The 10,642-nt window shown below is 42.7% G+C and overlaps 1 protein-coding gene across 1 annotated transcript; it reads right to left on the bottom strand.

Annotated features, from left to right (window-relative positions):
• Positions 1-651: 651 nt before the first annotated feature.
• On the bottom strand, positions 652-9,293 carry LOC136587615 (keratin, type I cytoskeletal 13-like). Its single transcript, XM_066586311.1, has 8 exons — positions 8,627-9,293; positions 6,548-6,630; positions 4,853-5,009; positions 4,611-4,772; positions 3,551-3,676; positions 2,048-2,268; positions 1,339-1,409; positions 652-833 (listed from the first exon to the last, which is right to left on the bottom strand). Exons 1-8 carry the CDS (start codon positions 9,209-9,211, stop codon positions 814-816), a joined length of 1,425 nt encoding a protein of 474 aa, XP_066442408.1. The 5' UTR covers positions 9,212-9,293; the 3' UTR covers positions 652-813.
• Positions 9,294-10,642: the final 1,349 nt, after the last annotated feature.

The following is a 10,642-nucleotide window of genomic DNA, read 5'->3' as shown; positions in this document are numbered from 1 at the left end:
CTGACAGGTGACATTATAGATAACCAATGTTATTCAGCCTACCCATTAGTAATATTATGAGTTACTGGTGAAAATGGCACATGGTAGGCGGGGGACTGTTCAAAGGGTTGTACAAGAATTACAAGTTATCCCCAATCCATGGGATCGGGGATAGCTTACTGATCGGTGAGGGTCCTGTTTCCCCCGTACTCCTCTCTGCGGGGTTACTGCACTTCCTGCAATGGGAAGTAGAATGAATGCAGCGCTGGTTGCGCAAGCTCGCTGGTGCTGGAAATATCGGAGCGGCAAGCATTTGGGTATTTCAATCAGCCTCATTGAAATGAATGGAGCGCTGACCGTGCATGCTTGGCCAGGGCTCCATTCGTTCTGATGTCTCTGTGCAGGGATAAGTGACCCCGCAGTGACAGGCACAGGGCGGTAGGGGATAACTTGGGATATGGTATGATTGATTATTAACGATTCAGTCATAGAGAACTTCGCTATCCCAAACAGAGAGATCCAGTTGAAAACCGTATACCACGCGGTATCCATTTTTTCTTTATCACAGGATCCTATAGATGATGTATGCCACTATAGGTCTACACTGTATGGCGTATGTCAGAGACTTCCATCAGAAGTATACATAAAGTATAGAGACACATGAGACAGGAATACCTTGCAGAACAGACAGATTTATTGAGCACCATAAACGCCTTAGAAACACCTTGTGTCCTTGTATAAGTGGAAACACAGAGAAAGGGAGGTATACAGGAGAGATAGAGTATAAAACAGGCTGTGTCACAACGCCACGGCTGCTGCGTTCTGGGTTTAGGCTCAGCGGACTCTTGTAGTAGCTGTAGGGAGAAGAACGAGTACTGTTAGTACATCCTTATGCTATATACTCAGATCTCTCCTCTACATGTAGAGAAAAGGAGAGTTTAGGCTGGACTGCTTCCAGAAACAGCTCCACTGCTGTCCATGGGCTATATCTGGTATTGCAGCTCTTGAAGGCCCCAATCCAAAATCTATAACAGGGCTCCCAACTAAAATGCTTTATCCATAATACTGGGCTCCCTATATGGAGAAGAGAGGCTTTATGGGCCCCCTAAGGCTCCTGGGCCCGGGGGCAACTGCATCCCTTATTGTTAGGCCCCTGTGAATAAACCTGAATCATGTGAATGGAGTTAAGCTGCAAAACTAGACACAACTTATGGACAAGTTTCAGAAGGGCACATAACAAAATATTAAAATCAGGAAATCCTACGCGTTTTGAGCTACGGCGCACCTATGATCAAGACCATGATCTTCCATATCTTCATTATTGCTATCTTTATGGAAATAAAATGTAATGATACTTACATGAAGTAACTGTGGTTGATGAAGATCCGCTTCTGGCTGTAGATGAGGAAGATCCGCCAGCTGCAGGAATCCTAGAAAACATGTGTATGGTGACATTGATGTACATGTACAATGATGCAACTGCAACTTCCTTTAGTATCAAATGTATATGGGGAAAGAAAGGTTCTTTCTATAGGAAATCTCCATTTTTGTGCTCAACAGAGAGTAAACTTTCAATGGAAAGCATCTCGGATTATAGAGTAATGTATAGGAGGGCATATATGATGGTGGGGATTGGTGGACGAGTGGATGGTAGAAGGTCACCTACAAGGTGAGCAAGGCTGTTGGGCTATTTTATCAGATTAAGTGAAATTGCCCATTCTGCCCTCTACAGACCTTATGTTGTCATTAGATTGCTATATGGTTGACTGTTTCAAGTTTCATTGCCATGGTGGTCATGCATTGGCATGATGGTCATGCATGTGCACCATCGCACCTTTCTTTTCAGAGGGACTGCTGGAGATATCTGAGTTCAGGCACTCGGCAATCTCCAGCAGTCCCACAGAAGTAAATGGAGGCAATCTCTGGCAGTTACTATTGAAGTAATGTATGGTCTCTACTGGTAAAATTCAGGGATGTGCCACGGCAATTTCTCTGGTTCAGTGGCGGTCCCAGCGGTTGGACCCAATGCCGCCACCAAAACAATTGCTCCTTGTGCTCTAGGACTCACTTGCTATCTTGTCCATCCATCAGTTCTCTGTATTTGGCAATCTCTTGTTCTAGGCGGCTCTTAACATCCATTAACATCTTGTATTCACTGGTCTGGAGTTCTAGCTGGCTTCTGAGGTCTTGAAGCTCACACTCTATATTGCCTATGACGTCTTGGAGTTGTGACAACTGTGCACAATAACGTCCTTCTGTTTCTGCCAAGGAGGCCTCTAGAGATGCTTTCTGCAAGTGAGAAAGATGATTTAGGATGGAAATTCTTGGCCAAGAGAATATGCTTTTATAATGGCAATGTCTTTTGAGGAGCACATTGTAAGATATTAACCAATATAGCATCCTTCGAAGTCCTGCATAGCCAAAGGGAGACTATGCACATTAGATCTATATTGGCCAAACGCGCTGATTTTGATGCGCCCAACTGATTATTTAGCGTGCATGGAGGCCAGCAGCCTCAGTCAAGCTAAATGTGCATGTGTGTGGGTGTCAAGAAAGACAGGGTGTCCGTGACCTGGCACAGAACGAGCAGGTTGCTGTATATCTAATTGTAAGTATATATTAGAGAGAATATTAAATGCATTGTACAGTTGTAAACTATTGAGGGGCTATTCTCAAGACAGCTCACCAGCAGTAGATCAACGGGGGAGGTCAGAGAGGGGAGGTCTGCCAACCAGGACCACTGCCAATCAGCTCTTCACCAGGCTGGTGCACTTGTTCACTGAGCTGATTTATACGGGATGCAGACAGCTCTGTTCCCAGTGCAGTGGCCCAGCTTGCAGGCCAAGTTCTCACTGAAATGAATAGGAGTTTGGCATGCAATACCAAGCCTGGCCACTGTAGTGGGAATGAAGCTGTCTGCTTCCTGCAGAAATCAGCTCAGTGCATGAGCATGTCAACTTGATGAACAAGCTGATTGGCATTCTCAAGTTATGTACCCCACGATTCCTATTGGTGATCTGTCCTGAGTAAGCCATCAATAATTTACAACTGGACAATCCCATTTAATAATCTATGACAGCATTAATAGTAGAAACTTTATTGTGGCCTGGAAACCCCCTTTTAAACCCTGTTCTTCACCTTTCCTCCTGTATTTTTTTCTGGTTGCCAGTAAACTCCAGAATGGCTTCTTCAGTGTGTAAGTTTGTTGGAAACCCATTAACTTACTACTTATTTGTATTTGTGCACTACATGGCAGTATTATATAATCATTCTACAGGGATATACTGTGTAAGTATTCAATGGCCCCATTATTTTGGTAGTGGTATGGCTGAACCCAAAGTTCCTTGAGCCTTAATGTAAAATTCACCCATTCACCTACATTGTGCCATTTATAATAGTGGTGTCTCATTATGTGATAGAGGGGCCTTTAGGCAATCTTAAGCACCAGGTCCTGGATACAACTGCTATCTGTGCTCCCTCATAGCTACACCCTTAGATTTTACTATTAACAGGCCACCATAGATTTAGGATGTATTCCAGGTCAACTCCACCCCTGCGTGTGATCACTTACCATGCTAAGCTGAGACTGCAACTCAATCTCCAAACTCTGTAGTGTTTGCTTCAGGTTCGTGATTTCTGATTTGGAGGTTTGGACCTCTTGAGTTCCGCTGACAACCTGTACTTGTAGTTCTTTAGTCTAAAACATACAATAACATAAAACAAGATTATTAGTAATCTGGCGACCACAGAGGGAGTAAACATAAGGAGAAGAGATATCAATATAATACTCAAAGACTTTGAAGATAACTATCTTCAAATTGAACTTCTTTTACTAATTGCTCTTCAATGTACCCCAAAAATGACTCAAAATGTATCTGAGAATTGTAAATTTAGGCTTTATCCTTAAGGCAGTTCCTAATTGAAACCATAAGGAGCCAATGTCTTAAGGCCTCATACAAATCAGAGTTTAGTCACCTCAATCCACTTATAATGGTGGAGCCAGGTGGCTTTCTGATATGTTTAAGGGCAGCTCAATGTTCTCCTGAAAGATGATATTGGGGGGAAAGAAGGACTTGGGATGTGGAATTTCAATGCCCTATCCTTTTGTTCCCTGAGAGATAAGCCGTTAGCAGAGGTGTCCGATGGTGACTTAATTCCCTAAACAAGTGGATGTTTAGCCAAGCCAAAAGTTGATGTTTATAGGTGAGCTGGAGAAACAGTTACTGAATAGAGATGAGCGAACGTGTTCGGCTCCGCCCCTTTTCGCCCGGACACCGAACTTCGCGAGGAATTCCGTGTTCGGGCGAAAAAAGTTCGGGGGTCGCCGTGGCAGCGCGGGGGGTTGCGGCGGGGAGTGGGGGGGAGAGGGAGAGAGAGAGGGCTCCCCCCTGTTCCCCGCTGCTGCCGCCCGCGCTGCCGCGCCTCTCCCCGCCCCCCGGCGCCCCCCGAATACTTACGCGCGAACACGGAAGTCCTCGGAAAAGCCGGTGTTCGGGTGCGTAAGTGTTCGTTAAGAACACGTTCGCTCATCTCTATTACTGAACAAATGATCATTCATTCAAAAGTTGTTGAAAGAGATAGAACATGGTCACCATACAATCTAGGTGGTGTTTATAGTTCTCCAAACTCACCTGTGCCTGGAACCTTTCTTCAGCTTCTTGCTGATATTTAGCAGCCATCTTCTCATAATCAGCTCTCATGTCAGCTAGAACCTTGCTCAGATCAATACCAGGAGCAGCATTCATCTCCACGTTGACGTTTCCGCTGACTTGGCTTTGCATTCCCTTCATTTCCTACAAGATAATTCCATAAATTCCATAATTTGGTCTACTGAAGTCCATTATCTACATTTACTAATGCCTTGGTATCTCACCTCCTCATGGTTCTTCTTCAGGTAGGCCAGTTCTTCGGTGAGGCTTTCAATTTGGCTCTCAAAGTCGGCCTTAGACAAGGTCAGATCATCCAGGACTCTGCGGAGGCCATTGATATCAGCTTCCACGCTCTGGCGGAGAGCCAGCTCATTCTCATACCTGCAAACAATTGGTGTTGTACAGACTGAGTAGAGATATCAGTATTTATGGCTTAAAGTAATGTTTTTGTACTAAACATGTAATAGATTTATACTTGGTTTCACCAGCTTTGTCTTTTATGTCTACTACTAGCAATAAAGCCTCTTGTGCTCCTGAAGACCGTTTTCAGTTCTTTCTTTCATTTTTTATGAAACATTACAATACAAAAAATGCATCTGCAGGATACATGGAGCCCCAATTGTTTTATAGTTTTTTGCTTTTCTTATGGATTTATAACTTTTACGTTTTTTTTGGGGGGGGGGTTATTTTTTCTTTCACTTTATTGTTTCTTAGCATGCATCGATTATATACAATTATGTACCAGTCATCGGCTTTAAAAGATTTCTTTGTATACAATAGGGGATGGTCATGGAAGTTTTTACACCAGTTTATGTGGTATAAAAATGTCACAAAATGTTGCCTAAAATTGTTACAATTTTGGGTAGTCTGTACTACCATCCGCTACTTTCTCAAAAGGGAACGTGGCTTGTTGGAAGTGGGTGTGGCCACTCCCAGACCGGTACATTTATGTACAATTTATGCCACTAAGTGACATAAAATATACCAAAATAGTATTTTAGATGGGACCTGGCGTACATTTCTGTGCAGGCACATACTTTTCAGATGCGGGGCACGAATGTTTCAGAGGATAGATACGTTTCAGGGGCATGTACCTTCTGGGGAGCACATGCTTTTCATGGCACACACTTTTCATGGGTGACACAAACTTTTTGAGAGGCATGTAGTTTTTGGGAAGCACATATTTTTGGGGGACACATGCTTTTCATGGAGCACATACTTTTTTATGGGACACATACTTTTCCGGAGGCATATGCATTTTCGGGGACACATACTTTTTGGAGCACACATTTTGAAAAGCATATACTTTTTCTGGTGGCACAGTTTTTTTGTGAGCCCACACTTCACGGTAGGTGCATACATTTAAGAGGCACAGAATTTTCCAGGAGGCACATGTTTTTCTGAGAGGCCACATACATTTTTAAGTAAGCAATCAGCAATACGCCTTGCCTTTTATACTAGCATATAAAGGACTAGTCTTCTACCATATTAAAAAGGATGCTTTTCATATGGGGCACATACTTTTCAGGGGCGTATACTTTTCAAAGTTGCATACTTTTTCAGGGCACACAGTTTTGATGGGCACCTATTTTTAGAGGGCAAGTACTGTTTTGGGGGCACAATTTTTCGGTAGAACAGTTTTTCGGGGGCATACTTTTTTGGGGCACACGTTTTTGATGGGCACCTACTTTTTAGAAGGCATTTGCGATTTTGGGTGTGCACGGGTTTGGGTGCACAGCTTTTCAGGAGAACAGTTTTTGGGGGGCATACACTTTTGGGCACTACATACTTTTCAGGGGCACATAATTTTCTAGGAGGGCACATACTTTTTAAGAAATGAGTCTTCAGTAATATGTCTTGCCTTTTTCTATACAAAGAAATAGTCTTCTACCACATTGGAAGGAAGCTACAATACTTACTTGAGTCTGAAGTCATCGGTGGTGAGTCTTGTGTTGTCAATGGCTAAGACCACTTTGTGGTTCTCAGTACTGGCAGCAAGGATCTGTAGCATGTTATATAATAACCTTGAGTAAGCATGTTGTCACATAAGGCACACATATTATATCATCAGTGTTACATTATTGAAGCTATCAGTAAGAGAAATAAAAACACAAACCCAATGTATTTCTATGTGATTATGGCAGACGACCTCTTCTCACCAGGCTTTATATGAGATCACATCAGATATGTGTGTACTCTTTTAGTCTTGAAACTTTATAGAATTATTCCTGAGTTATGTAATTTTTGGTAGGACAACCATGTAATCCCTATTTCATAACTGCATGAAACAGAAGGTGTAATAAAAAAAACTTTCTGTATCAAAATATGGTTAAGATAAGTAAAATCATATGTCTGCAATGAGCTTTACTTGGAATCATTCAGTTCTCCAGGTACTGATGTATCTAGATTCCTTTATTTCCCATGACTCAAAACTGCTTTACAACCGCTCTGTCCTTCCTGGTTACTACTGACCAGGACATGTGACTCGTATTGCAGCCAATCACTGGCCACAGCAGTGACCTTCTATAGCCTCTGATTGGCTGCCACAGTCACATGTTCTGGTCAGCAGCCATCAGGAAGGACCGAGTGGTTGGGAAGCAATTTTAAATCATGGGAAAACCCCTTCAAGGAAATAAGGGATGGGTTGTGACACGAACGGCCTGATTTTGTGCAATGATGCACAGAAAACCTGAAGCCTGATCATATATTTTATAACGCATTTGTTTTAACCCTATATAAAGAGTATTTGTATATTACAATTGTAGCTCCTGATATCAGGACATACAGTATGCCCAGCTATACTAGATGAGTATTATGGAGGATGTAGACTAGAGTTGTAGCTAGACTTTATAGTACACAGAGCAAATATTGAGCTCTGTGCCTTTGCCTTCTATCTAACTAACCCAGTTAGGGCAGAGTAAATTCTTGGCGCCCCCTAGAATGATCATTCAATACTCCGTTAGTACCCACTATTTACTTTACAATAAACATGTTTTAATTATACACCCACAAACCTTCTGTACTATTCTAATAAATATAAGGTGCAGACATCCCCAATGGTGTAAGTACCACCCTGTAGCTCCTATCGGACCCGTAGAGGGCAAGAGGTCATGCCCTTCCAAATTGTTGACATGAACCAGAAGAGACATTGTAACTCTGCAAACAAGGAAGAGTCAAAATGATCTAAGGGTCGCTAAAGCTCTTCGGGAGTGCCGGTGTCAACCAGCACCAAGAAAGCAGTCTAATTTCAAGTTTTGCTATGGGTTCCCACTTTTCTAAGTACGCCGTCTCCTTGCACCGTACTTGGCAGAGTACAATCACAAGGCATTGTAACAAGGTGTGTTTGACACTGTATCCCGCAAGGCATAGTTTCACAATAGACTCATTTGTACTCTTTGAAAGGTACAAAATCTTGTCTGCCAAATTAGGCTCTGTTCTATCTTGTTGCAAACTGACAGCAGATGATCTCTACAGAGGCGTGAACTCTTTTTTATATATACACACTTGAACTTCATTCCTTCGAGGGTTTGTTAAATGATGCCTATAATCTTTGCACTTGATTACAGAACGGTATACTGGTGATGACTTAGTCAACAGTGAGACTCTCGAATAACGTGGGAAGGGACCCAGTATATGCAAGTGCCTATGGTAGCTCATACTAAAGTAGGGTTTGTTATTTTGCTCCTCAAGACCCAATAGAGATTGACACTGAAATTTTGCATGTTGCAATAGCGGCACCAAAAATGTTAATAGCTCAGAGTATAATTATTAATTACAAGAATTAAATCATAATCACTAGACCTCTTTGTTTAACCTCTACATTGCAGTGTAAGAGATCACCTAGGACCTATTCTGTTACTGACCCTATTCTGGAAAGTAAATGTGTTCCTAAGATACTAAGCTTCAATGTGTAAGGATGTACAGTGTCAAATTTGCATGATCAGTACATTGTGCACATAGCAGACAGTTATATAGTAGAGGTGAACTAGGAACCCTACCTGAGCACGAAGATCTTCGATGGTCTTATAGTAATGGCTGTAGTCTGCTTCCTTGGTAACGGGGCTCTGCTTATCATACCATTCACGAATCTTCTTCTCCAACTCTGCATTAGCTTCTTCCAAGTTGCGCACTTTCTCCAGATAGTTGGCCAAACGGTCATTTAGATTCTGCATGGTCATCTTTTCATTGCCAGAAAGCAGACCATCTACAAATCCTCCTTGGTTCATACCACCTCCAAAGCCAGCTCCACCACCGAAGCCAGCTCCACCACCGAAGCCAGCTCCACCACCAAAGCCAGCTCCACCACCAAAGCCAGCACCACCACCAAAGCCAGCTCCACTTGCACCACCAAAACCACCATCAAAACCAGCACCTAGGTTTCCAGCAGCAAAGTCTCCAACCTGGCAGAAACCAGCATTTCCACCAAAATTTCCACCAAAATTTCCTCCATAATTTCCCCCTGCTCCGCTGGAAGAAGCATATTTAGAAAAAGACACAGAATTCTTAGAGCCAACTCCCCTTCCACCACCTACAGACCCAGATGATGCCCTGTACGAAGATGATGATGATGAGTGAAAAGCCATGTCTACAAGTAGTAGAAGATCTCAAGCCAATGAACGAGTGACTAACACAGCCTGTTCTAGTACTGCAGGAGCATAACCTGCACCCCCACTTACTCTCCTTATAAATACTTCTCAATGGGTGTCACCTTTCAGAACTTAATTAATATTCACTTACGTGTCTGCCAAGAGTGAGATACATGCCAATCATAAATTGATTACACTTGTATTTTTTTTTGGTATTATTTTCCTTCTTGGATACAGTTGATACGACTTTCACAGTCAATGTTTTTTTTTCTTCTGTTTATCTTCACAAACCTATAATTTAGTCAGGGAGGATTCCTGCAGGTACATATCAGAGAATGACATCTCTCTGAACTCTTCTGCGGGATCAATCCACCCACATCAATAATTCAGCAGAGAGCAGAATTAGCTCATGCAATCTAAATAGTAATTCAGTTTACGAGAGCACTTGCAGGGTAGGTGCTGCTTTCGGTAAGTTGACGTGTCAGAAATGCTGCTGATTTTCTGCAACAGAATTAGGGCGCCCACCCACTGGCGATTTTTTTTCCCTGCGAAATTCGCAGCATTTTTTTCTCTGCAGGGGTCTATGGGACTTGTAATGTTAAAATCGCGATCGCGCAAAATCGCGATTTCGCGGTAAATTGCGATTTTGTGCGATCGCGATTTTAACATTACAAGTCCCATAGACCCCTGCAGAGAAAAAAATGCTACGAATTTCGCAGGGAAAAAAAATCGCCAGTGGGTGGGCGCCCTTAGGGGTGAGAAAGCTGTAGCATTTACAGTACAAGCCTAGTGGATGGGAGTTTGGAAATTGTGTTCACACTCTGCAAAGAAAATCTGCAACATACGTTGACCTGCACTGTGGATTTGCAAATGAAGGAGTGAAATCCACAGCAAATCCACAATACAATCCGTGTCAAAATCTGCACCATTTGGTGGGGATTTGCTACTGTGGATTTTTTACTGCAGAGTCTGTGCAGATTTTTTGCCACTGATTGACATGGAATCTGCAGGGAATCCACAGGGATTCTGCATTAAACTCACAACAAAGGGGAATCCGCATTATAATCTATATGGTGCAATTTTTTGCAGCAAGTGGATTTGAAATCCACTTACAGAAAGAAAAGAAGTGATAGATGCAGCTATGCCCATCGAAAGGGGCATAAATCTGCATGCAGATCATTTGCAAACGTAAGTACAAATCCACAGTAGAAATCAGCTATGGATTTCTGCCATGGATTTTAGATAGAATCCTTGTAGAAAAATTTGACTTGGACCCTGCCTTGTGAATTTAGCCCAATTGAGACCCTCCAGGGGCGAAGTAGTTATATTGCCTGCTGCCTAGCCGCTGATCCACTGGTTCCTGGGACCCCGCTTCGCAGATCTGTAATGGCCTCATTGTGTATTGGTAATCAGGTGCTGCATGCTGCT

Source organism: Eleutherodactylus coqui, chromosome 13, assembly GCF_035609145.1.
Source record: "Eleutherodactylus coqui strain aEleCoq1 chromosome 13, aEleCoq1.hap1, whole genome shotgun sequence".
In the NCBI taxonomy this organism is placed as follows: domain Eukaryota; kingdom Metazoa; phylum Chordata; class Amphibia; order Anura; family Eleutherodactylidae; genus Eleutherodactylus; species Eleutherodactylus coqui.
Note: the sequence above shows the minus strand (reverse complement) of the source record. Positions and strands in the feature narration are given on the sequence as shown.